We start from the raw sequence: 27988 nt of genomic DNA, 5'->3' as shown, positions 1-27988 counted from the left end.
CGATTAAGATAAAAAATTCGACTAATTTACAAATTTCTTTATTTTTTGCCCAGCATTTGAATAATTCACTTTTCATAATTTTTAGCATTGAATAAACTAATCATGAAGTACATTTTAATTGGATCAATTTCCAACAAAAACTTGGCCTCCAGTGACTGAAGAAAAGATGACAAACATTCAAATTACTGATTCTTGATTAAATGCTTTCTTGTGATTATCGGAAACCAGAAATCCACCTATAAGAGACAGAAGAAAGCATTAATCCTAATGAATATGCTTACTGGAAATGCTGGATGAGACACTTGCGATACTGAAAATAGACAAAATTGGGCCACTTTGTAGGGTTTACCCAAAGGGACCCAGTTTCAAGAGTGACCAGTTTTTGCTTTTGTTTTAATCCCGATGCTCCCCCTGAAAATTCATTTTTTTGTGTTTTTTTTATAACTTTACCATACTTTTTCAGAGATAATGGCCTTTTATTTAATGCAGATGTTTTGATCCTAATCAAGGGGTTGGCTGCTCAAGCGGTAATTATGCATAACAGTCTAAAGACATGTCCCCCAAGAATCCTGTGAGCTGCGTTCCCTTGGAAAAGACCATAAAAATTGGCAGAGAAACAAAAAGCCCATAATTCTGAAAAATGTATTGTGAAATTAAAACAAAAATAAATAATAAAAATCACAAAACTGGGCCACTTTTGATCTGATCACAGCTCCTTTTTAAACAACAATTTTAAAATGTGAGTACATGTGAGAAGCTGATCGAAGGATTTTTATTGCATCGGGCAGCCAACGAGTAAATGGCCAAAAAAGAAGCTAAATAGAGGGTAGTGTTCATACATGGCGCCCACGTAAGTCACGGAATGGTGGTCGACCTCTAGAGCCAATGGTTTCCATTTACAGAACTTTCAGCTCTGATTGGTTCAGGAGAATACGGGGTGTGGATCTGTTTGGGAAGAGGAAGTTCTAAACTTCAATCCTGAGAGCCAAAGACATTTAGAGCTCATCTTGTGTAAATTCTATCAATGTCTGTAGTTGCTATACCCCTGTAAGTTAGACATAGACCTAAGATACCTTTCGACTAAACCTCACTGAAAGCCCAAATCGAATGTCTATGGGGAACTTTGCTAAATCATTTATTCTGTAATCTGCAAAACTCATTGGTCCTTTATGTACCCATGACCGATGTATTATAGATGATAATCCAAGGTTTTGACTATCTATTTGGTGTCACTTGAAATTTCATATAAAAGAAGAGAATTAGGGCTAGAAAGTGACCAAACAGGGACCATCTGACAGAATAGAAAGTAAGCAGCTTGCAGTGCATGGAAATCACTTGATTGACAGTTGTCTTGGCATGCACACTCATACTGTCAATCACTAATTAGGACCACCCATTGGACGCATGGAAAAAGTAGGGATTTATATGAATAAATTATGAGTTATACTGAATCTTTTTGCATAAACCTATATATTATTCTGCTCAGCTTGTCTTCCTCTGTTCCCTTCTGCCCACAGGTTGGACTGCAAGTACAACGTGAGAGTTTCTCTTTAACTCCTTAGTAGTGATGAGCGTGTGTGCTCGTTACTCGAGTTTTCCGACCATGCTCAGGTGTTCTCCGAGTATTTTGGGCGTGCTCATAGATTATGTTTGTGTCCCCGCAGCTGCATGATTTGCGGATGTTAAATAACATATGCGTGGATTGCCTGTTTGTTGGGTAATCCCCACATGCATTCAGGCTGTCTAGCAGCCGCAAATCATGCAGCTGCGGGGGCTCAAACATAATCTACGAGCATGCCCAAGATACTCGGAGAACACCTGAACATGCTCGGAAAACTTGAGTAACGAGCACACTCACTCATCACTACTCCTTAGTGACAGAGCCAATCCTCAACTTCCTGACCAGGCCAAATTTTTGGATTTTGACCAGTGTCACTTCCTGGGGTAATAACTCTGGAACAATTCAATGTATCCCAGTGATTTTGAGACTGTTTCTTCGTGATACATTTTACCATTTTACTTTATGTTAGTGGTAAATTTAGGTTGATATGTTTTGTGTTTATTTGTGAAAATATCCGAATTTTGGCAAAAATTTAAAAAAATTCACAATTTTCAAACTTTCAACTTCGATATCCTTCAACTAGGTCGGTGTTAGGAGTCGAGTTTCCTCTGCTGCACAGGGGGAATCTCGATCCGTCTCCGCTGCGGTCTCCCATTCTCCTCCAGCCGCAGTGGAGTCTGCTCAGCAGGGACGTCGATCCCAGCGTCTCGCTCAGTCTGACTCTGTGCGAAGAGTTACTGCTGCTTCTCCAGCTTCTGCCATTGAAGCCAGTGCTGGGCAGCGGCGAGTGGACGTTTCTGGATCTAAGTCCTTATTTGCATACACTGAGCATGCCCAGGGCAAGATCTCCTGTTGGAGATCGAGGGTCACATGCTCAGGTACTGCAGCACATCCCATTGGTCCTTTTGGCAGGTCCTGAAAGGGCAAAACTTCTGTAGCTGTTTCCTGTGCTGCAGCTATATAAACTGCGCATGACCGCACGGCCATGCGCTAGTATTGTCTTGTAAATATGTGTGTGTGTTGTGAGTGAAAGTCGCTCTTTAAATACCCTCCCTATTGAATGTCTGTTCGCGGAAGGTGTATGTTTGCTATCTAGCGCCCGACTTATCCAACAGCACGTAACACACATTACAGCTACCAGTTGCTGTGTCCGCCTGTACGGCGCCGTGCGCTTGCTCTGCGCTTTCCTGACCCAATCCTGGGTGGTTAGTGGCGTCCGTCTGTGCGGCACCGCACGCACTCTTGTGCCTTTATATTATTATTTAGTTTCCTTACACACCCAGTTGCGGTGTTGTGCCAGCAAGTGTCTAATCGGACTTCAATCCTAGTTGGGGTTGAGTTCGCTGACTTATTGCTCGCGCTCTATGTGCGGTACCGCGGTCCTGTGACGCAACAGGGTGCAGTTAACCCGTGCGTGTATACTTGTAGTACCGCCATATAGTCCGTCTTACTAGCAGCAGGGTTTTTACCTGCACGGTGGACCTCGGTGTTGTGAATTCTGTGGCAGAGCTCCCTCCTGTGGTCACAAGTGGTACTTCGGCTGATTCTCTCTGAGCTTCCGTTGGTGGAGGAAAGTGGTACTGCGGCTTCTGAGTTTCCTTCCTCAGGTGAAGTGGTGAAGTCGTTAGGTGCTGCTCTATTTAACTCCACCTAGTGCTTTGATCCTGGCTTCCAGTCTATGTTCTAGTATTGGACTTGCTTCCTCCTGGATCGTTCCTGTGACCTGCTGCTCTGCATAGCTAAGTTCCGCTTTTGTTATTTTTGTTTGCTGTTTTTTCTGTCCAGCTTGCTTATTTGGTTTTTTCTTGCTTGCTGGAAGCTCTGGGACGCAGAGGGTGTACCTCCGTGCCGTTAGTCGGTACGTAGGGTCTTTTTGCCCTCTTTGCGTGGTTGTTTGTAGGGTTTTGTGTTGACCGCAAAGTTGCCTTTTCCTTTGGGGTATTTCTCTGAGGCAAGGTAGGCTTATTTTCTATCTTCAGGCTAGCTAGTTTCTCAGGCTGTGCCGAGTTGCATAGGGAGCGTTAGGCGCAATCCACGGCTGCCTTTAGTGTGGTTGGAGAGGATTAGGGATTGCGGTCAGCAGAGTTCCCACGTCTCAGAGCTCGTTCTATGTTTTTGGGTTATTGTCAGGTCACTGTATGTGCTCTGACTTCTATGTCCATTGTGGTACTGAATTACCTAATCATAACAGTACTGGAAGCCAAAAATACTAATGATTCTCAATAGAGGGAAAAAAGAAGTTCTGAGACCATTTTTTTTTCTCTGCACTGTTTTGCCTTTTTTTTCCCCTAGACATTTGGGTGGTTCAGGACACAGGTGTAGCGATGGACATTAAAGGTCTGTCATCATGTGTGGATCAGCTCACGGCAAGAGTACAAAATATTCAAGACTTTGTGGCTCAGAATTCTATGTTGGAACCAAGAATTCCTATTCCTGATTTGTTTTTTGGAGATAGAACTAAATTTCTGAGTTTCAAAAATAATTGTAAACTATTTCTGGCTTTGAAACCTCGCTCCTCTGGTGACCCAGTTCAACAAGTTAGGATCATTATTTCTTTTTTACGTGGCGACCCTCAGGACTGGGCGTTTTCTCTTGCGCCAGGAGATCCTGCATTGTGTAATATTGATGCGTTTTTCCTGGCGCTCGGATTGCTGTACGATGAACCTAATTCAGTTGATCAGGCAGAGAAAAATTTGCTGGCTCTGTGTCAGGGTCAGGATGAGATAGAGGTATATTGTCAGAAATTTAGAAAGTGGTCCGTACTCACTCAATGGAATGAAGGTGCGCTCGCAGCTATTTTCAGAAAGGGTCTCTCTGAAGCCCTTAAGGATGTCATGGTGGGATTTCCTATGCCTGCTGGTCTGAATGAGTCTATGTCTTTGGCTATTCAGATCGGTCGACGCTTGCGTGAGCGTAAATCTGTGCACCATTTGGCGGTATTATCTGAGCATAAACCTGAGCCTATGCAGTGCGATAGGACTTTGACCAGAGTTGAACGGCAAGAACACAGACGTCAGAATGGGCTGTGTTTCTACTGTGGTGATTCCACTCATGCTATCTCTGATTGTCCTAAGCGCACTAAGCGGTTCGCTAGGTCTGCCACCATTGGTACGGTACAGTCAAAATTTCTTTTGTCCGTTACCTTGATCTGCTCTTTGTCATCTTATTCTGTCATGGCATTTGTGGATTCAGGCGCTGCCCTGAATTTGATGGACTTGGAGTATGCTAGGCGATGTGCGTTTTTCTTGGAGCCCTTGCAGTGTCCTATTCCATTGAGAGGAATTGATGCTACGCCTTTGGCCAAGAATAAGCCTCAGTACTGGACCCAGCTGACCATGTGCATGGCTCCTGCACATCAGGAGGTTATTCGCTTTCTGGTGTTGCATAATCTGCATGATGTGGTCGTGTTGGGGTTGCTATGGCTACAAGTCCATAATCCAGTATTAGATTGGAAATCCATGTCTGTGTCCAGCTGGGGTTGTCAGGGGGTACATGGTGATGTCCCATTTCTGTCTATTTCGTCATCCACCCCTTCTGAGGTCCCAGAGTTCTTGTCTGATTACCGGGATGTATTTGATGAGCCCAAGTCCGATACCCTACCTCCGCATAGGGATTGTGATTGTGCTCTCGATTTGATTCCTGGTAGTAAATTCCCAAAAGGCCGACTGTTTAATTTATCTGTGCCTGAGCACGCCGCTATGCGGAGTTACGTGAAGGAGTTCTTGGAGAAGGGGCACATTCGCCCGTCATCGTCGCCATTAGGAGCGGGGTTCTTTTTTGTGGCCAAGAAGGATGGTTCGCTGAGACCTTGTATAGATTACCGCCTTCTAAATAAGATCACGGTTAAATTTCAGTACCCCTTGCCGCTGTTATCCGATTTGTTTGCTCGGATTAAGGGGGCTAGTTGGTTCACCAAGATAGATCTTCGTGGTGCGTATAATCTTGTGCGTATTAAGCGAGGCGATGAATGGAAAACTGCATTTAATACGCCCGAGGGCCATTTTGAGTACCTAGGAATGCCATTCGGACTTGCCAATGCTCCATCAGTGTTTCAGTCCTTTATGCATGACATCTTCCGAGAGTACCTAGATAAATTCCTGATTGTATACTTGGATGATATTTTGGTCTTCTCGGATGATTGGGAATCTCATGTGAAGCAGGTCAGAACGGTGTTTCAGGTCCTGCGTGCTAATTCTTTGTTTGTGAAGGGATCAAAGTGTCTCTTTGGTGTTCAGAAGATTTCATTTTTGGGGTTCATTTTTTCCCCTTCTACTATCGAGATGGACCCTGTTAAGGTCCAAGCCATCCATGATTGGACTCAGCCGACATCTCTGAAAAGTCTGCAAAAGTTACTGGGCTTTGCTAATTTTTATCGTCGCTTCATCTGCAATTTTTCTAGTATTGCTAAACCATTGACCGATTTGACCAAGAAGGTTGCTGATGTGGTCAATTGGTCTTCTGCTGCTGTGGAAGCTTTTCAAGAGTTGAAGCGTCGTTTTTCTTCTGCCCCTGTGTTGTGTCAACCAGATGTTTCGCTTCCATTCCAGGTCGAGGTTGATGCTTCTGAGATTGGAGCGGGGGCTGTTTTGTCGCAGAGAAGTTCTGATTGCTCGGTGATGAAACCATGCGCCTTCTTTTCCAGGAAGTTTTCGCCTGCTGAGCGAAATTATGATGTTGGCAATCGAGAGTTGCTGGCCATGAAGTGGGCATTCGAGGAGTGGCGTCATTGGCTTGAAGGAGCTAAGCATCGCGTGGTGGTCTTGACTGATCATAAGAACTTGACTTATCTCGAGTCTGCCAAGCGGTTGAATCCCAGACAGGCTCGTTGGTTGCTGTTTTTTGCCCGTTTTGACTTTGTGGTTTCGTACCTTCCGGGCTCTAAAAATGTGAAGGCGGATGCCCTGTCTAGGAGTTTTGTGCCCGACTCTCCGGGTTTATCTGAGCCGGCGGGTATTCTCAAAGAGGGAGTAATTGTGTCTGCCATCTCCCCTGATTTGCGGCGGGTGCTGCAAAAATTTCAGGCTAATAAACCTGATCGTTGCCCAGCGGAGAAACTGTTTGTCCCTGATAGGTGGACGAATAAAGTTATCTCTGAGGTTCATTGTTCGGTGTTGGCTGGTCATCCTGGAATCTTTGGTACCAGAGAGTTAGTGGCTAGATCCTTTTGGTGGCCATCTCTGTCGCGGGATATGCGTTCTTTTGTGCAGTCCTGTGGGATTTGTGCTCGGGCTAAGCCCTGCTGTTCTCGTGCCAGTAGGTTGCTTTTGCCCTTGCCAGTCCCGAAGAGGCCTTGGACACATATCTCTATGGATTTTATTTCAGATCTTCCCGTCTCTCAAAAAATGTCAGTCATTTGGGTGGTTTGTGATCGCTTCTCTAAGATGGTCCATTTGGTGCCCTTGTCTAAATTACCTTCCTCCTCTGATTTGGTGCCATTGTTCTTCCAGCATGTGGTTCGTTTGCATGGCATTCCAGAGAATATCGTTTCTGACAGAGGTTCCCAGTTTGTTTCGAGGTTTTGGCGAGCTTTTTGTGCTAGGATGGGCATTGACTTGTCTTTTTCCTCGGATTTCCATCCTCAGACCAATGGCCAGACCGAACGAACCAATCAGACCTTGGAAACATATCTGAGATGCTTTGTTTCTGCTGATCAGGATGACTGGGTGTCCTTTTTGCCTTTGGCTGAGTTCGCCCTTAATAATCGGGCCAGCTCGGCTACCTTGGTTTCGCCGTTTTTCTGCAACTCTGGGTTCCATCCTCGTTTCTCTTCAGGGCAGGTTGAGTCTTCGGACTGTCCTGGTGTGGATACTGTGGTGGACAGGTTGCAGCAGATTTGGACTCATGTAGTGGACAATTTGACCTTGTCCTAGGAGAAGGCTCAATGTTTCGCTAATCGCAGACGCTGTGTGGGTCCCCGACTTCGTGTTGGGGATTTGGTTTGGTTGTCTTCTCGTCATATTCCTATGAAGGTTTCCTCTCCTAAGTTTAATCCTCGTTTCATTGGTCCGTATAGGATTTCTGAGGTTCTTAATCCTGTGTCTTTTTGTTTGACCCTTCCAGATTCTTTTTCCATCCATAACGTATTCCATAGGTCATTGTTGCGGAGATACGTGGCACCTATGGTTCCATCTGTTGATCCTCCTGCTCCGGTTTTGGTGGAGGGGGAGTTGGAGTATATTGTGGAGAAGATTTTGGATTCTCGTGTTTCAAGACGGAAACTCCAGTATCTGGTTAAGTGGAAGGGTTATGCTCAGGAAGATAATTCCTGGGTCTTTGCCTCTGATGTCCATGCTCCCGATCTTGTTCGTGCCTTTCATATGGCTCATCCTGGTCGTCCTGGGGGCTCTGGTGAGGGTTCGGTTCAAGGGGGGGGGTACTGTTGTGAATTCTGTGTCAGAGCTCCCTCCTGTGGTCACAAGTGGTACTTCGGCTGACTCTCTCTGTGAGCTTCCGTTGGTGGAGGAAAGTGGTACTGCGGCTTCTGAGTTTCCTTCCTCAGGTGAAGTGGTGAAGTCGTTAGGTGCTGCTCTATTTAACTCCACCTAGTGCTTTGATCCTGGCTTCCAGTCTATGTTCTAGTATTGGACTTGCTTCAACCTGGATCATTCCTGTGGCCTGCTGCTCTGCATAGCTAAGTTCCGCTTTTGTTATTTTTGTTTGCTGTTTTTTTCTGTCCAGCTTGCTTATTTGGTTTTTTCTTGCTTGCTGGAAGCTCTGGGACGCAGAGGGTGTACCTCCGTGCCGTTAGTCGGTACGGAGGGTCTTTTTGCCCCCTTTGCGTGGTTGTTTGTAGGGTTTTGTGTTGATCGCAAAGTTGCCTTTTCCTTTGGGGTATTTCTCTGAGGCAAGGTAGGCTTATTTTCTATCTTCAGGCTAGCTAGTTTCTCAGGCTGTGCCGAGTTGCATAGGGAGCGTTAGGCGCAATCCACGGCTGCCTTTAGTGTGGTTGGAGAGGATTAGGGATTGCGGTCAGCAGAGTTCCCACGTCTCAGAGCTCGTTCTATGTTTTTGGGTTATTGTCAGGTCACTGTATGTGCTCTGACTTCTATGTCCATTGTGGTACTGAATTACCTAATCATAACACCTCGGACTGCGAACGCACCTAGTTCCATTTCATCTTGTACTTGGTGCGTTCCGCCAGTCCTAACAGTCGGATACATTCACATTGTGTTTATTGGTCGTGTCAGGGCATACGTTTGTCCCCCTCGCCACTCCTGCAAGACAAAGTCTGGACGCATGCGCAGACAGGGCCATAGACTGTAATGGTGACGGGAGAGGGAACGTGTGCTCTGTAGGGCATTATTTTCGGAACTGTACACGTACAGAAGGCAGACACCCAGACAAAGTCTACAATGTTTGAGCGTCCGCCTCCAGTAGGTGTACACTCCTGAAAACAATGCACAGCACCATTACAGTCTAGTGCCCCATCGGCTCATACAGCCAGACCCCGTATTGGGCTATAGGGGGCAGTCGTATGCCCTGACAGGGCCACTAAACGCAATGTGAAAGTACCCTTAGTCGTGCTATACAATAAAAGTAATAATAATAAACATTTCCTATATGTCTACGTTACATCTGCATCATTTTTCAAAAGTTATTTTATTTTCTTAGGATGCTAGAGAGGTTAAAAGTTTAGCAGCAATTTATCCTTTTTTCAAGAAATGGACAAGACCTGTTTCTTTAGGGACCCATTCAGATTTAAATGGACCTTGATGGGCCTGTATATTGGAACGTTCCCAAAAGTAAGGCCATTTTAAATACTGCACACATCAAATACTTCAAAAATTGTCGGGAATTTTTTTAACCCTTCAGTTGCTCAGTTGCTACACAGGAATTAATTCAAAGTCAAATGAAAAAATAAATAAATAAAATGTTACCTCTAAAATGTTGCTTTAGCCCCAATTTTTGCACTTTTACAATGATTAGGATGACAAAATGAACTACAAAATTTGTTACCCAGTTTATGATATCCCACATGTGGTCAGAAACTTGTGGACAAACTGCAGGGCACAGAAGGGAAGGAGTACCATTTGAATTTTGGAACACAAATTAGGCTGAATTAGATTGAGGGTGTCATGTTGCATTTGCAGAGCCCTGAAACCTCCATTTTGGAAACTACACCCCACAAGATTTTTATCCAGGGGTATAGTGAGCATTTTGAACCCATAGGTACTACACAGAATTTGATAACATTTGGTCGTCATATTGAACATTTTTTTCAAGAAAATGTTGCTTTAGCCCCAAACGTTTCACTTTTGCATGGGATAACATTAAAAAATGGACCCCACAGTTTGTTACCCACTTTTTTCTGGGAGTGACAATATCCCACATGTAGTCAAAAAGTTCTGAGATGGCTCGGATGGGAAGCCGCGACATTTGGTTTAAAATGTAAATTTATCTGGATTAGATTGGAGTCACTATGTGTAATATACAGAGCCCCTGAGGTACCTAAACAGAAGAAACCCCCACACGTGAACCCATTTTGGAAACTAGACCCATCAAGGAATTCATCCTGAGCTATGTTGAGCATGTTGAACCTATTAGGTGCTTCACAGAACATTTTACAATACGGATGTGAAAACGAAAACTAAATTTTTTCAGCTAAAATGTTGCTTTAGCTCCAAATTTGTCAATTTCACAATGCATTACAAGAGAAAATGAACCCATAATTTGTTAAGCAATTTCTTCAGAATGTGATGATACCCAATATTTGTACAAAAACTGCTGTTTGGGCACATGGCAGGGTTCGGAAAGTGCTATCTGATTTTTGTATTGTAAATTTATTTTGTTGAGGTTTTGTTTAAATTGCAGTTTTTGATATTTACATGAAAACCCTAACTTAAGCGCTCAGTGGAGAGCGCAGGATAAATGTAACCTGAGCCTTATTACGATTTTTGGGAGGTAGAATGAACAAATAGACATCAGTACAAGAATAGTTCTTATTTTTATTTTTGCGCTGTTCTCCGTACGTTATAAGTGACAAGAAGACTTTATTCTTCAAGTTGGTGCAAATACAGCGATACCAAATTTATATCTATTTTTGTTTCTATGCTGCTATCATACAGAAAAATGCTTTTTTATTAAAAAAGTCACTATATTCAGAGAACTGTAACTTTTTCATGAACAGAGCTGTGTGAGGGCTTTTTTTTTATTTACATGCCAAGTATCCCTTTGGAGCACATAATGTTTTTTAATCGCTTTTTATTCAGATTTTTCAGGCACAAAATGAATAATAACCAGCAATTCAATTTCTGTTTTTACTTTTTGCACAGTTCACCTTGCTGTAAAAACGATAAGACTTAGCAATGAGCGACTAGTGAAATATTCGAATTCCGGAAAATCGGCACAAATAATTTCTAATATCCGTGTATTCGTACCAAATAACGAATCCAATGCAAGTCAATGGGAAAGCCAAATATTTTTCTGTTGGACCAATCAAACAGGTCTGGTGGCATGGGAAAATGGCTGAAATGGATGGGAAAGAGCTAAAACTAAATGGGAACAGCATGGAAAAGAAGTCGGCATGCCTTTCTGACTCACATATTTTTTGCCTTCATAATTACATGTATATAATGCAAAATGAAAATACATTAATTTATTTTTTTAAATTTTACCTCCCTTTAGCATATGTTCACACAACATTTGTTAGAGCTCTCACGTTTACGTTTGGGAGGTTCCTCCCTCATTCAAAATTGTTAGATAGATAGTGGAATACATATTCCCCATACGCCCATTTGAATTTTTCGCATCGCCCACCACCACCACCAAGTCCACCGCCATGTCATTATGCGGCCCCCGCTTCACATTTTCAGAGGGCCAGGAGGTGCTGTGAGTTTTCTGAGCTCCACAGTTCATTTTGGCCGCCGGATCCCAGTGGAGCCACTGTCATAGCGGGTGAAGGCACTGTAAGGTGAATATAATACAGGAGTTGGGGGAGCTGTATGCTCAATGTCAGTAAATTGGATTCTATGAGACACCAAAAGCATTAGAATTAAATTCTGAATACAATGCAAGCGAGGGTGTGTATTGTGGTCAGTCTGTCAGGTCTGAAACCCATGTCAGGAATATGTACAAGCCTCATTTTACTTGGATGCAGCCTCCTCGAGGAAAAGAGACAGGAGTGCCATTGACCAATCTGCACAAGCCTATGCACTTCTGGAAACTACACAACCAGGCAGAATGTGTCTTTTGCATGTTTTTGAGCAACAATGGAATAATTACAGGATATGTCCCAGAGAGTGTTGAGGTCTGTGGAGTGCATTACTCAGGTGACAGGCAATGCTACAGAGCTCAGGTAGAGGAGTTAGCGTGGCAATGACCATGTTCCAATATGTATAAGGCTGCGGCCCGAATAAGTCTGTCGAGTGTATTAACCCAGTCTCTTAGACGTGCTTAAAATGTACAGACACTGGGCAATACCCCACCAGTATTTTTTTTTTTACCAAAATTTCTAAAAATTTTAGTGAAGCAACAGTTTAATAAAGAGAAACAAGTCTCATTTAGGAGCCTGGAAAAGCTGTCCAGCAGCGGATAATGTAAAGTGCTAACGAATATATATGCATTATCTAACTAACAAGGAACAGACATATATGCTGATAAGGGACAACTGAACGCTACGCTGGGACAACGAACTGGATGTGGTTGCTGACTGTTGTGTCTGTGCAACTGCAGGTTATGGGCAGGAGGCATCAGGGCCTCCTTCCTGGACAGCAGATTGGGAAGGACATGTCCAGTAGCATAGCTACTGGGGGAGCAGAGGTGGTGGTCGCCCCTGGCCCTGCACTCTGATGACATGGCCAGGACCAGATATTGAGGACTTCAATGAGGGAGACCTCTAGTCAAAAATTATCTTTTTACTTAATGATAACTTAATGGGTGCTATATATAATATATATAGTTATACATAAGACAGCGGGTACATATCTTTATGAACGTTTCCTTCACAATACGGAGCATTTCCACACACAGTCGCAACTCAATTCTCGTTACTCATTTGCTCTCTATCTCCACGGCTTCACTTTCCTTCACCACAACCCAGCTCAGTACTACAGTCAAGTTAACAAGGGTCCTATTCTTAACCCGTCGTTCCGTGTCTTCTTTCCACTCAAGGGAACTAAGTTTCTAGTATGGCTGGTACTTATCTTTTCTACTACTGACACCTTGGAACTCCCACCTGGGGCACTCTCTTCGTCTCATGATTACTGTAATGCCCTGGCCCATTACCTCTCTGAGTTATAATCTCTGGGTCGTACTGCTATGCATCCTCTCCCAGGACCCATCTCCGTTCGACAACTCTGTCTTCCTATCAGTTTTCCTCTCCTCGCTACTTTGATTCACTGTAATCACCGTCCTGGTCTCCCCTCACTTTGGGACACCCACGTCATGCGGCACTGCTTACTGTCTAGACCTTAGGTCTGCCCTATCTGACATCCCGTGCCTTCACCTTAGCCCTTTCCACTTTGGGCTAGTCCCAATCATTAATTCTAACTCTCCTTACTGTTGGGCAGAACACAAAACAAACACCACTGATGCATTTCATAGTTCACATTACACAACCTAACAATACACATGTTCTTCAAGAGGGAATGTGGGCAGTATGGCCATCTCCTTACAATTGCATTAAAGGGTTCAGAATGTATTTAATTAGAATTGTGAAATCTGATGACAGATCAACTTAAAAATTGCTTATAATTTTAAAATTCTATTATCATGGAGACAGTATAATTGCGGCTTTACCACTTAGAGCAAGCGCAATATTTTCTATAAAAATAATTAAAAATTTTGAGTTTCTGCTGCAACTTTTCTCTCTAACACTGAGGCAGTGCAAGAGCTCCATTTATCTCTACAGACAGCTCTGGCAAAAATTAAGAGACCACCGCACAGTTTTATAAAAATCAGCTTCTCTACATCTCTGACAGCCATTCCATTCCAGTGTCAGTTGAATTCCAACCAGAGTACACCTCATTCTACTTAATGTGCTTCTGATTAGGTGATCACTAGTGGTGAACAAGTATACTCGTTGCTCGGGTCTCCCCGGGCACGCTCGGGTGATCTCCGAGTATTTGGATGTGCTCGGAGAATTAGTTTTCATCACCTCAGCTGCATGATTTACGGCTGCTAGACAGGCTGAATACATGTGAGGATTGCCTGTTTGTTAGGGAATTCCCACATGTATTCAGGCTGTCCAGAAGCCGTAAATCATGCAGCTAAGAAATCTCCGAGCACATCCAAATACTCGGAGATCACCCGAGCGTGCTCGAGGAGACCCGAGCAACAATGCTAGTCGCTCATCACTAAGGATCAACTGAACCAAATCTTATTTAATGAAGGAAAGTACAGTATAAAAAACACTGCTGTGGTGTTCACAATCCTCTTGCAATAGGCCAAGCTGGATGGCAAAACAAGTGCTAGTTATATCCCAAAAGTAATAGGGATGAAAAAATAACTTTTAACCATGCCAAAGGAGTTGAAAAGAAAAGTATTGAATTAGGAAAAAAAGGGCTCAATTCTGGCTTTACTAGCAGAGGGATACAGTGAGTGTCTCGCTGCCTCCATCCTTAAAATTTCTAAGACGGCAGTCCATTACAACAAGGTCCAACAGCAGACATTGGGGACAACAAAGCTACAGACCGGCAGAGGGTGAAAACAACTCTCCGCTGACCAGGATGACCGTCATCTTATTCGCATGTCACTCAGCAACCGCAGGATGACATCAAGTGACCTACAAAAGGAATGGCAAATGGCAGCTGGAGTGAAGAGCGCGGCAAGAACAGTTCGTAAAAGTCTCCTAGAGGAAGGACTCAAGTCATGTAAATCTAGAAAAAAGCCTTTCAGCAATGAGCAGCAAAGGAGAACCAGGCTGAAGTTTGCAAAGGACCATAAGGATTGGACCATAGAGGACTGGAGTAAGGTAATCTTCTCTGATGAGTCTAATTTTTAGCTTTGCCCAACAATTGGTCATCTAGTGGTTAGACGAAGACCTGGAGAGGCATACAAGGCACAGTGTCTTGCACCCACTGTGAAATATGGTGGAGGATCGGTGATGATCTGGGGATGCTTCAGCAAGGCTGGAATTGGACAGGTTAATCTTTGTGAAGGACATCTGTTGTGGATTCTGTTTTTGGGCTCCCTCTGGTGGTTACAGATGGTACTGGGTGACTTGTGTTCTCTGCGGTCTCTGGTGTCCACCTGTTCTATCAGGATATGGGAGTTTCCTATTTAACCTGGCTTTCTTGTCATTTCCTCGCCGGCTATCAATGTAATCAGTGTGTCTTGTTACCTCTGCTTCCCGCTTCTGTATTCTTCAGGACAAGCTAAGTTTTTGATTTTCCTGTTCCACGTTTTGCTTAATTTTTGTCTTAGTCCAGCTTGCAGATATGTGATTCCTTTTTGCTGGTTGCTCTAGTGGGCTGATATTACTCCTCATGTTCCATGAGTTGGAACATGAGTTCAAGTAATTTCAGGATGGTTTTTTGTAGGGTTTTTCGCTGACCGCGCAGTTCACTTTTGTATCCTCTGCTATCTAGCTTTAGCGGGCCTCATTTTGCTGAATCTGTTTTCATAACTACATATGTGCTTTCCTCTCATTTCACCGTCATTACATGTGGGGGGCTGCTATTTCTGTGGGGTGTTTCTCTGGAGGCAAGAGAGGTCTGTGTTTCTTCTAATAGGGAAAGTTAGTTCTTCGGCTGGCGCGAGACGTCTAGAATCATCGTAGGCACATTCCCCGGCTACAGCTAGTTGTGTGTTGAGGTTCAGGATCGCGGTCAGCTCAGTTTCCATCACCCTAGAGCTTGTTTTGTTTTTTGTGCTTGTCCTTTTGTGATCCCCTGCCATTGGGATCATGACAGTATAGCCGGCCAAAAAGTGGTAATCGTATTGGCTGAAGTAGGAGGAAAAGTAGTCTGAGGAAGTTTTTTTTTTTTTTTTTCTCCCCTCAGAGTTTGCTGCATAGCCTTATTGCAGCCTGGCTGCGTCTTACCTCCTCTGAGTTGGTCCCTCTGTTTTTTCAGAACGTGGTTCGTTTGCATGGGATTCCGGAGAACATTGTTTCTGACAGGGGATCCTAGTTTGTGTCTAGATTTTGGCGGACGTTCTGTGCTAAGATGGGCATTGATTTGTCCTTTTCGTCTGCATTCCATCCTCAGACGAATGGTCAGACGGAACGAACTAATCAGACCTTGGAAACTTATTTAATGTGTTTTGTTTCTGCTGATCAAGATGACTGGGTTACCTTTTTGCCGCTTGCCGAATTTGCCCTTAATAATCGGGCTAGTTCTGCTACCTTGGTTTCTCCTTTCTTTTGTAATTCGGGGTTTCATCCTCGTTTTTCCTCTGGTCAGGTGGAGCCTTCTGATTGTCCTGGAGTGGACATGGTGGTGGATAGGTTGCATCAGATTTGGAGTCATGTGGTGGACAATTTGAAGTTGTCCCAGGAGAGGGCTCAGCAGTTTGCTAATCGCCGTCGCCGCGTGGGTCCTCGACTTCGTGTTGGGGACTTGGTGTGGTTGTCTTCTCGTTTTGTTCCTATGAAGGTCTCTTCTCCTAAGTTCAAGCCTCGGTTCATCGGTCCCTATAGGATCTTGGAAATTCTTAACCCTGTGTCGTTTCGTTTGGATCTCCCGGCATCGTTTGCTATTCATAATGTGTTCCATCGGTTGTTGTTGCGGAAGTATGAGGTACCTGTTGTTCCTTCGCTTGAGCCTCCTGCTCCGGTGCTGGTGGAGGGAGAATTGGAGTATGTTGTGGAGAAGATCTTGGATTCTCGTGTTTCCAGACGGAGACTCCAGTATTTGGTCAAGTGGAAGGGTTATGGTCAGGAGGATAATTCTTGGGTGGTTGCCTCTGATGTTCATGCTGCTGATTTGGTCCGTGCATTTCATAGGGCTCATCCTGGTCGCCCTGGTGGTTCTCGTGAGGGTTCGGTGACCCCTCCTCAAGGGGGGGGTACTGTTGTGGATTCTGTTTTTGGGCTCCCTCTGGTGGTTACAGATGGTACTGGGTGACTTGTGTTCTCTGCGGTCTCTGGTGTCCACCTGTTCTATCAGGATATGGGAGTTTCCTATTTAACCTGGCTTTCTTGTCATTTCCTCGCCGGCTATCAATGTAATCAGTGTGTCTTGTTACCTCTGCTTCCCGCTTCTGTATTCTTCAGGACAAGCTAAGTTTTTGATTTTCCTGTTCCACGTTTTGCTTAATTTTTGTCTTAGTCCAGCTTGCAGATATGTGATTCCTTTTTGCTGGTTGCTCTAGTGGGCTGATATTACTCCTCATGTTCCATGAGTTGGAACATGAGTTCAAGTAATTTCAGGATGGTTTTTTGTAGGGTTTTTCGCTGACCGCGCAGTTCACTTTTGTATCCTTTGCTATCTAGCTTTAGCGGGCCTCATTTTGCTGAATCTGTTTTCATAACTACGTATGTGCTTTCCTCTCATTTCACCGTCATTACATGTGGGGGGCTGCTATTTCTGTGGGGTGTTTCTCTGGAGGCAAGAGAGGTCTGTGTTTCTTCTAATAGGGAAAGTTAGTTCTTCGGCTGGCGCGAGACGTCTAGAATCATCGTAGGCACGTTCCCCGGCTACAGCTAGTTGTGTGTTGAGGTTCAGGATCGCGGTCAGCTCAGTTTCCATCACCCTAGAGCTTGTTTTGTTTTTTGTGCTTGTCCTTTTGTGATCCCCTGCCATTGGGATCATGACAGACATATGAATCAAGCAGCATACAAGGTTATCCTAGAAAAACAGTTGATTCCTTCTGCTCAGGCAATGTTCCCCATCTCTGAGGACTGTTTTTTTCCAGCAGGACAATGCGCCATGCCACACCGCTAGGTCAATCAAGGTGTGGATGAAGGACCACCACATCAAATCCCTGTCATGGACAGCCCAATCTCCAGACCTGAACCCCATTGAAAACCTCTGGAATGTAAACAAGAGGAAGATGGATAGTAACAAGCCATCAAACAAAGAAGAACTGCTTAAATTTTAGTACCAGGAGTGGCATAAGGTCACCCAGAAGCAGTGAGAAAGACTGGTGGAAAGCATGCCAAGACACATGAAAGCTTTGATTAAAAATCATGATTATTCCACAAAGTATTGATTTCTGAACTCTTCCTGAGTTACAACATTGTTGTTTCTAAATGATTATGAACTTGTTTTCTTTGCATTATTTTAGGTCTGCATGCAATGCATTTTTTTGTTATTTGACCATTTCTCGTTTTCAGAAAATAAATACAAAATGTATTGCTTGGAACTTTGGAGACATGTTGTCAGTAGTTTATAGAATAAAAGAACAATTTACATTTTACTCAAAAATATACCTATAAAGAGAAAAATCAGACAAACTGAAAATTTAGCAGTGGTCTCTTATTTTTGTTGCCAGAGCTGTATTGCGATGCACAGTGTTCTGTCTAGGAAGGTTGCCCTTCCATCCGGTTCCCCTATAGGTATAGGCCTACTACTGTGTTTATAGATAAATGCAGATCTGGTCCTCAATAAAAAAAAAAGAATGACTAATGACATCTTACCTTGGAAATAATTTTCTTGAGCTCTCCACTTTTAGAGGGTGATGACAGTAATGTCCGTTCTTGCTGTATCTTGTTATGAAGGTACTTGACCCGCTCTAGGTCTTTGTCAGGGTAGAATTCTGCAATCAGCAGCAACTTGACTTGTAAGAGGAAAGTAGAGATTAAACCAAGAAAAAGTAAAACACTGATTAATATGGCCAAAGGGATCCAGGTGGAGGAAAGAGAGAGCTCTGGTTTAGGGGTGCACTGAGGTTCAAACAGATTGATGTTCAGCTGGTTGTGGTAGATATCCTCTGTCCTTCTGGAATTAAATAAATCCTCAAGGTTTACCTGAATGTGCTTTACAAAGAAAAAAAAATCATGTTAAATTAGTAAATAAAAAAGCACGAGAAAAACTTGACATGACATAGGGCTTACATTGTTATCAGTGGAAGTAATTCAGGTCGGCATTTTTATGGCACTGTATAGCAGCATTATGGCACTGTACAGTATAGCAATATTATGGCACTGTACAGTATAGCAGCATTATGGCACTGTACAGTATAGCAGCATTATGGCACTGTATAGGAGCATTACAGCACTGTACAGCAGCATTATTGCACTATACAGTATAGCAGCATTATGGCACTGCACAGTATAGCATGATGGCACTGTATAGGAGCATTATGGCACTGTACAGTATAGCAGCATTATGGCACTGTATAGCAGCATTATGGCACTGCACAGTATAGCAGCATTATGGCACTGTACAGCAGCATTATGGCACTATACAGCAGAATTATGGCACTGTACAGTATAGCAGCATTATGGCACTGTATAAGAGCATTATGGCACTGCACAGTATAGCAGCATTATGGCACTGTATAGCAGCATTATGGCACTGCACAGCAGCATTATGGCACTGTACAGCAGAATTATGGCACTGTACAGTATAGCAGCATTATGGCACTGTATAGCAGCATTATGACACTGTACAGTATAGCAGCATTATGGCACTGTACAGTATAGCAGCATTATGGCACTGTATAGCAGCATTATGGCACTGTACAGTATAGCAGCATTATGGCACTGTACAGTATAGCAGCATTATGGCACTGTATAGCAGCATTATGGCACTGTATAACAGTTTTATATGTTATGTGAACAATTTTAATAAACAAATTACAATTAGTGTTGAGCATTCCGATACCGCAAGTATCGGGTATCGGCCGATACTTGCGGTATCGGAATTCCGATACCGAGTTCCGATACTTTTGTGGTATCGGGAATCGGTATCGGATCCATAGTGATGTGTAAAATAAAGAATTAAAATAAAAAATATTGATATATTCACCTCTCCGGCGGCCCCTGGACATCACCGCTGGTAACCGGCAGGCTTCTTTGTTTAAAATGAGCGCGTTTAGGACCTGAGAATGACGTCGCGGCTTCTGATTGGTCACGTGCCGCTCATGTGACCGCCACGCGACCAATCACAAGCCGCGACGTCATTCTCAGGCACTAAACTCCTCATTCTAGGAATTTAGGACCTGCGAATGACGTCGCGGCTTCCGATTGGTCGCGTGGCGGTCACATGAGCGGCACGCGACCAATCAGAAGCCGCGACGTCATTCTCAGGTCCTAAACACGCTCATTTTAAACAAAGAAGCCTGCCGGTTACCCGCGGTGATGTCCAGGGGCCGCCGGAGAGGTGAATATATCAATATTTTTTATTTTAATTCTTTATTTTACACATTAATATGGATCCCAGGGCCTGAAGGAGAGTTTCCTCTCCTTCAGACCCTGGGAACCATCAGGATACCTTCCGATACTTGGTGTCCCATTGACTTGTATTGGTATCGGATATCGGTATCGGCGATATCCGATACTTTTCGGGTATCGGCCGATACTATCCGATACCGATACTTTCAAGTATCGGACGGTATCGCTCAACACTAGTTACAATGCAAAATCTTAGTACTATGCAGCACAATCATGTGGCTGCTGTATTGCATTTTTAAATTATTAGATTTTGTGAATTTGTAGACTAGCTCTTTAGGAGAAGGAATTACACACTCTGTGGTGGCAAAATGGTAAAACTTTTTTAACGAAGACTATATCAAGCAATGCTTAATTTTGCATTTAGGAAACAAATGAACAATAACAAATCCACTGCAAAGGTACCATTAGCCTTAAGCCTTTAACCACTGTATTTAAATTGTAGGTTTGGACGGAAGGGCCAAATTTTGAAGAAGTTCTGACTGTGTGGACGATTGCATGGCACTTTTGTGCAGCCTAGGTAGCATGACATCAGCTAGTTTGTGGTTTCTCATAGTCAAGGCAGTGGAAACCTTCAGCTTTTTTGTGAGGAAGCTACAAAACAGTTTTTTTTTGTATTGCAGTTTTTATTTACCGTAATTATGAAACAGATAATGCAAGACTGAAAGTTGTTCTTTTTTTAGTTAAAAGGGTTCTCTGCTTTGGACAATCCCAAATTTTCAGCAAGGGTCATTGACAACAATAAACTAATCACAAAATGTCACCCTGTAGGGACCCCAGTATTCCTTTGCAATCTCTGGGGAAACCTGGTAGTAAGTGCCGAGTACAATGCAGGTCAGGAAGGGTCCTCCAGAGCAAAAAACTCTTTGTAAACGAGCCTAGTGCTGAACAGAGGACCCCCGCTGCTAACTGTGAAATTTCAAACATTTTCTGCAACTGTAAGTTATTTTGTGGGACTATCCTGAATTGTCAATTACAGTCCTGAGAAATTCTGGAATTGTCCCAGGAAATGTTGGGCAGAGTTTATGCAGACCCCGCCTAGAAGTAGATGGCCCTGGATTGGTTGCAAACATTCCCCAAGGAATCATAGAATGATAGAGTTGGAAGTGACCTCCGTGGTCATCTGGTTCAACCACCTGCTCAATGCAGGATTCACTAAATCATCCCAGACAGTTGTCTGTCCAGCCTCTGTCTGAAGGCTTTCATTGAAGGAGAACTCACCACCTCTCGTGGCAGCCTGATCCATTCATTGATCACCCCCACTGTCAATTTTTTTTTCTAATATCTAATCTGTATCTTCTCCCTTTCAGAGTTGGAAGGGACCTCCAGGGTCATCAATGGGACTGGGTGGCAGGACGCAAACTTCCCTTTTTACCCCAACATTAACCCCTAATCCCATATCAAGTACTATCCCTTCGAGGTGATCTGGAACTTAATTCCCAGTGACGGGATAGTACGTCATAGGCAATAGGCCACGCTTACGGGGGGAGCGCGGGCGATCGCCGCCGGCTGTCAGCTGATTATTACACCTGACATTCGGCACTATGTGCCAGAAGCGGTCACAGACCGCTCCCGGCACATTGACCTCCAGCACACTGCGATTAAACATGCACAGCGGCTCCCTGCGTGCTTCCCTGAGACCCTCGGAGCAACGCGACCTTCCGGGTCCTGCAGGGAGGTGGCTTGCTCAGAGCATGCAGCGGGAAGCCTCCCTGCAGTGCCTGTCAGATCGCTGATCTGACACACTGCTTTGCAAAGCGATCTGACACTATAGTATGATGCCCCCCCTGGGACAAAGTAAAGAAAAAATATTTACATGTGTAAAAAAAAAATTCCTAAATAAAGAAAAAATATATATATATTGTTCCAATAAATGTATTTCTTTATCTAAGTAAAAAAAAAAACAATAAAAGTACACATATTTAGTATCGCGGCGTCCGTAACGACCCGACCTATAAAACTGTCCCACTAGTTAACCTATTCAGTGAACACCGTAGTAAAAAAAACGAGGCAAAAAACAACGCTTTATTATCATACCGCTGAACAAAAAATGGAATAACGTGATCAAAAAGACAGATATAAATAACCATGGTACCGCTGAAAACGTCATCTTGTCCCGCAAAAAACGAGCTGCCACACAGCATCATCAGCGTAAAAATAAAAAAGTTATAGTCCTCAGAATAAAGCGATACACAAATAATTATTTTTGATATAAAATAGTTTTTATCGTATAAAAGCGCCAAAACATAGAAAAAGATATAAGTGAGGTATCGCTGTAATCGTACTGACCCGAGGAAAAAACTGCTTTATCCATTTTACCAAACGTGGAACGGTATAAAGGCCCCCCCCAAAGAAATTCATGAATAGCATGGTGGCTCAGTCGATAGCACAGCAGCCTTGCAGCGCTGGAGTCCTGGGTTCTAATCCCACCTTGGACAACATCTGCAAGGAGTTTGTATGTTCTTCCCGTGTTTGCAAGGGTTTCCTCCCACATTCCAAAGACATACTGATAGGGATTTTAGATTGTGAGCCCCATCAGGGACAGCGATGATAATGTGTGCAAAACTGTAAAGCGCTGCAGAATATGTTAGCGCTATATAAAAATAAAGATTATTATGAATAGCTGGTCTTTGGTCATTCTGACTCACAAAAATCAGAATAAAAAGTGATCAAAAAATGTCACATGCCCGAAAATGTTACAAATAAAAATGTCAACTCGTCCTTCAAAAAATATGACCTCACATGACTCTGTGGACCAAAATATGGAAAAATTATAGCTCACAAAATGTGGAGACGCAAAAACTATTTTTTGCAATAAAAAGCGTCTTTTAGTGTGTGACGGCTGCCAATCATAAAAATCCGCTAAAAAAACACTGTAAAAGTAAATCAAACCCCCCTTCATCACCCCCTTAGTTAGGGAAAAATAATAAAATTTAAAAAAAATGTATTTATTTCCATTTTTCCCATTAGGGTTAGGGTTGGGGCTAAAGTTAGGGTAAAGGTTGGGGCTAAAGTTAGGGTTGGGGCTATAGTTAGGGTTAGGGTTGGGGCTAAAGTTAGGGTAAGGGTTGGGGCTACAGTTAAGGTTGGGGCTACAGTTAGGGTTAGGGTAGGGGCTAAAGTTAGGGTTGGGGCTAAAGTTAGGGTTTGGATTACATTTACGGTTGGAATTAGGGTTGGGATTAGGGTTAGGGGTGTGGTTAGAATTAGGGGTGTGTTGGAGTTAGGGGTGTGCTTAGGGTTGGAATTAGGGTTAGGAGTGTGTTGGGGTTTGGGGTGTGTTGGGGTTATGGGTGTGGTTGGGATTAGGGCTAGCGGCATGTTCAAGTTAGGGGTGTGGTTAGGGTTATGGTTGGGATTAGGGTTAGGGGTGTGCTTGCATTAGGGTTTCAGTTATAATTGGGGGATTTCCACTGCTTAGACACATCAGGGGCTCTTCAAGCGCAACATGGCATCCGATCTCAATTGCAACCAATTCTGCTTTGAAAAAGTAAAACAGTGCTCCTTCCCTTCCGAGCTCTCCCGTGCGCCCAAAAAGGGGTTTACCCCAACATATGGGGTATCCGCGTACTCAGGACAAGATGGACAACAATTTTTGGGGTCCAATTTCTCCTGTTACCCATGGGAAAATACAAAACTGGGGGCTAAAAAATAATTTTTGCCGAAAAAAAGGATTTTTTTATTTTCATGGCTCTGCGTTATAAACTGTAGTGAAACACTTAGGGGTTCAAAGTTCTCACAACACATCTAGCCTTGCCTTCCGAGCTCTGCCATTCGCCCAAACGATGGTTCCCCCCCACATATGGGGTATCAGCGTACTCAGAACAAATTGGATAACAACTTTTGGGGTCCAATTTCTCCTATTCCCCTTGGGAAAATACAAAACTGGGGGCTAAAAAATAATTTTTGTGGAAGAAAAAGATTTTTTATTTTCACGGCTCTGCGTTATAAGCTGTAGTGAAACACTTGGGGGTTCACAGTTCTCACAACACATCTACATAAGTTCCTTAGGGGGTCTACTTTCCAAAATGGTGTCACTTGTGGGGTGTTTCCACTGTTTAAGCACATCAGGGGCTCTCCAAACGCGACATGGCATCCTTTCTCAATTCCAGTCAATTTTGCATTGAAAAGTCAAACGGCGCTCCTTCCCTTCCGAGCTCTCCCATGCGCCCAAACAGTGGTTTACCCCCACATATGGGGTATCAGCGTACTCAGGAAAAATTGTACAACAAGTTTTGGGGTCCAATTTCTCCTGCTACCCTTGGTAAAGAAAAACAAATTGGAACTGAAGTAAAACAAAATTTGAAAAAAAGAAAAATGTTCATTTTTTTTAAACATTCCAAAAATTCCTGTGAAACACCTGAAGGGTTAATAAACTTCTTGAATGTGGTTTTGAGCACCATGAGGGGTGCAGTTTTTAGAATGGTGTCACACTTGGGTATTTTCTATCATATAGACCCCTCAAAGTGACTTCAAATGTTATGTGGTCCCTAAAAAAAATAGTGTTGTAAAAATGAGAAATTGCTGATCAACTTTTAGAGAATGCCAAGAGTGTGCAAAGCAGTCATCAAAGCAACAGGTGGCTACTTTGAAGAACCTAGACTATAAGACATATTTTCAGTTTCTTCACACTTTTTTGTTAAGTATATACTGTAATTCCACATGTGTTAATTCATAGTTTTGATGACTTCAGTGTGAATGTACAATTTTCATAGTCATGAAAATACAGAAAAATCTTTAAATGAGGTGTGTCCAAACTTTTGGTCTGTACTGTACCTATAAAGAGAAAAATCAGACAAACTGAACATTTCGCAGTGGTCTTTTAATTTTTGCCAGAGCTGTATGTATGTATGTATGTATATATATATATACATATATATATATATATATATATATATATATATATATATATGTACATACATACATACATACAAAATGCGAAATGTTCAGTTTGTCTGATTTTCCCTTACAGGTACAGTACAGTATATATATATTTCTGGAGGTTATCTAATTATATATATGTATATTATATAGTTGTATATATATACAATATAGTTAGATAACCTCCAGAAACATATGCTCAAAAAAGTATAAGAAGTATAAAACTCTTAAATATGTATTTTCTCATACAGTTTATTAAGACATTAGACTAAATTCCCTCCATGTTGGCCAACTATGTTCATTGGGACCAGTTGACACAGTCCCATCGAGGCCAGCAGAGTTATATAGCTATATGCCTATACAGTTGAATATGACTGCCAAGAAAATTTGTAGTATTCTTTCATACAGTAATGGCTATGTATTTCCAACATTTTCCCAACAAAAGATCACTCTTATGACAGTAGACATTAGCGTTACCAAAAAACTGGATGGACATGTTGACATATACAGTATGTAAGTAGAGTTTCACTTCATATAGTAAGACCTAGTATAAATTCAGCCCTAAGAAGCCCATACATATTATATGCAGTTTAGCTAAACCCACTAATTTTTCACAAATTCAGTTGACCCCCTAATATGCACGGGAGTGCTTGGCTTTCTTCGACACCAGATATCGAAGGACAGAAGGAACGGACATTTTGATCCTCAATATACCCGACCCTCTGTCCTCCACTTCACCACTGAGAACACGGGCACAAAGGTCCCAAGCCAAGTGGGAATGTGAGCTGGAGAGATCCAGAACAATGGAAGTCAGCTGAATGTATGGCAATGTTTAGTTGTGGAAATTGACAGAAGCATATCCGCCTTGAATACTTACTGCATATGTCAATGTGATTGGAATTGTAACTGGCCGCAGATCTTGGAGATTTTTGCTGATTGTAAGAATAAGCCAGTAAAGCATGAGATCCAGGACAGAAATAAAAGTCCAGATAAAAATCTGCATTATCACCGGAATCAAAAACACCACCATTTTTCGCTTCTGTTTTCGTGAAATTTTTAGGCTAGGAATTGTGATGTAGATGTCTTGTTCTGTTTTGTTTAGTGGAAGAACACACAATGCATTTTGCTGCCTCTTGCTTTCATCATACTCTATAAACCTTCTTGTAATATACACATTTTCATACTTTTCGTTGTTGGCGGCCAGGAATTTTTTAAGAAATATTATGGATCCAATAAAAATGATGAAAACTCCAATGAATAGAAATGCTATATGTCCAATTAAAGTTATAATATTTAACTGGGTGGATATAGTGGAGGAAAAGTCTTGGATCTGTTGTTTTGTTTCGTTCAGTACAGTTTTCAGTGTTTCATCGGAGATCTTCACATTGCACTCAAAACTGTCTTTCAATTCTACAACATTGCCAAAAGGATTAAAAAACTGAAGCTTTGCGTGTTGATAGATTGAGTAAAGTGCCCTTATGTAATAGTCAAAGGGTATTATTTTTAGTAGCACACGTTTGGCCTCCAGGTTGCAGACGATACTATCGGCCAGGACTTTCAAATTCCCTAATATATTTTTCACATTATTGAATACAACAATACTAGTTCCAATGGCGATGAGCACATTCCGACCTTCTCTCATGCCGCAACACAAGAGGACCAGGAGCCCAGTAAAACGTACTGACTTAAAAACAAAGGCAAGAACAGATATGATCATCCCAAATGTGATGGCAATCATCGAGTTGACCAGCCCACCACCCACCTTTGACAAGACAAAAACAAGAATCAAACAACTACTTATCATCATCCCAAAAAACCAGCAAAGAAGGGCAAAAACAATCCTGTTCTTCCAGCCATCTTCTTTTCCCGAGACGAACAGCTTCTTACAGTAGGCGAGTACATAGAGAATTCTGAAAGTTTTCATCATTGAGCAGTATTAATCACTAGTGGTAAGGAAAGATCTTCTTTACAGAGGGGAAAATTTCAAAAACGTTCTTAGAGGACAAAAATAATACAAAAACAACACACCAATAAATCCGTGTCTGAGAATCCTTATAAACAGATTCTGAGTTCTGTAAATGCCAGTTTGAGTCCTGGTTCATATGTGGAGTCAATGCTGAGAACTGTGGTTACGAGTCTGCAGTGAATCATTGTGAAATCCCCCAAAATAACTAGTATTTTAAGTACTTATAGGAAGTTCAAAATTAGAGAATTACAAGTGTGATCTTCATATATGTTAAACAAAAATCCCACTTCCAGAAATGCAGCAGATTTAGAGACAACATTTTAAAGAGAGGTTTCCAGATCATTGGCCTACGCAGTCAGTGGCGTAACTACTGTCGTCGCAGCAGTCGCCACTGCGACGGGGCCCGGCAGGTCAGGGGCCCGCCGCCCGGCAGGTCAGACTGGCAGCGATACTACATAGCGGCGCGCACTATCCCTCCAGCCGGCCCTTTAAATGTTCCTGTATGCTCGTGTTTAGTTGCTCGCACTGACAAGGGCTGCCCACGGCGGCCGGCGTCAGTGCGGGTCGCGGGAGCAATGAGCATGGCCGCGGTCTTTGATCCTGCCGCCTGCGTGTGCTCGTCTGCTGCTGCTGCCCTTGCGAGCGCGGGCAAGCAGGAGACCCCGCGTGCACACTGCGATATTTGAAAAGGCTGGCGCGCAGTAGGGCGCGCGCCTCCACCTGTGTCTGACGCTGGCCGGCCCGAACCAGCGTCAGAGAAGACTGCTCTCACCAATGCTGGCTGCCTGCGGGATCCTCTGCCACCGACGCTGGGACCTCCACCTGTGTCTGACGCTGGCCGGCCTGAACCAGCGTCAGAGAAGACTGCGTGCTCGCCAATGCTGCCTGGCTGCGGCCTGGATCCTCTACCGCCGACGCTGGAACCTCCACCTGTGTGTCTGACGCTAGCCGGCCTGAACCAGCGTCAGAGAAGACTGCTCTGCCTCTCACCAATGCTGCCAGCCTGCCTGGGATCCTCTACCGCCGATGCTGGGACCCGACCCACCTCAGCCCTTTATCCTACCTCCCCCCCATCTCAGGGACCTGGGTAAGTCTCACGATGATTTTTTTTTAATGTGTATATACAGCAGTTGCACCTATAGACTGCTATATATACATTATATAGGTGATACTGCTGTACATAATCACTGTATCACCTATATAATGTATGTATAGCAGCCTATATACATTATATAGGGAATGCTGCTACTGATTTATATAGATTGTATAGGTGACACTGTGGTGTGTGTATATATATATATATATA

The 27988-nt window shown here is 43.2% G+C and overlaps 1 protein-coding gene across 1 annotated transcript; it reads right to left on the bottom strand.

The window, feature by feature from the left end:
• Positions 1 to 65: 65 nt before the first annotated feature.
• Positions 66 to 26640, bottom strand: DCSTAMP (dendrocyte expressed seven transmembrane protein). The gene is made up of 3 exons (XM_069732351.1): positions 25594 to 26640; positions 18081 to 18419; positions 66 to 155 (listed from the first exon to the last, which is right to left on the bottom strand). The coding sequence occupies exons 1-3, from the start codon at positions 26638 to 26640 to the stop codon at positions 66 to 68; spliced, it is 1476 nt and encodes a 491-aa protein (XP_069588452.1).
• Positions 26641 to 27988: the final 1348 nt, after the last annotated feature.

This window comes from Ranitomeya imitator, chromosome 6 (genome assembly GCF_032444005.1).
Source record: "Ranitomeya imitator isolate aRanImi1 chromosome 6, aRanImi1.pri, whole genome shotgun sequence".
In the NCBI taxonomy this organism is placed as follows: domain Eukaryota; kingdom Metazoa; phylum Chordata; class Amphibia; order Anura; family Dendrobatidae; genus Ranitomeya; species Ranitomeya imitator.
The sequence above is the reverse complement of the archived record's forward strand: the minus strand, read 5'-3'. Positions and strand labels throughout refer to the sequence as shown.

What these genes read in the sequence shown, in the direction of transcription:
- DCSTAMP (XM_069732351.1), bottom strand. Translation starts at nt 26,640, where the DNA reads ATGAAAACTTTCAGAATTCTCTATGTACTCGCCTACTGTAAGAAGCTG. An exon ending in CAATCACATTGACATATGCA is followed by an intron (nt 18,420 to 25,593) that starts GTAAGTATTCAA and finishes TTCTTTGTAAAG; the next exon opens with CACATTCAGGTAAACCTTGA. An exon ending in TCAAGAAAATTATTTCCAAG is followed by an intron (nt 156 to 18,080) that starts GTAAGATGTCAT and finishes TCTTTTCTTCAG; the next exon opens with TCACTGGAGGCCAAGTTTTT.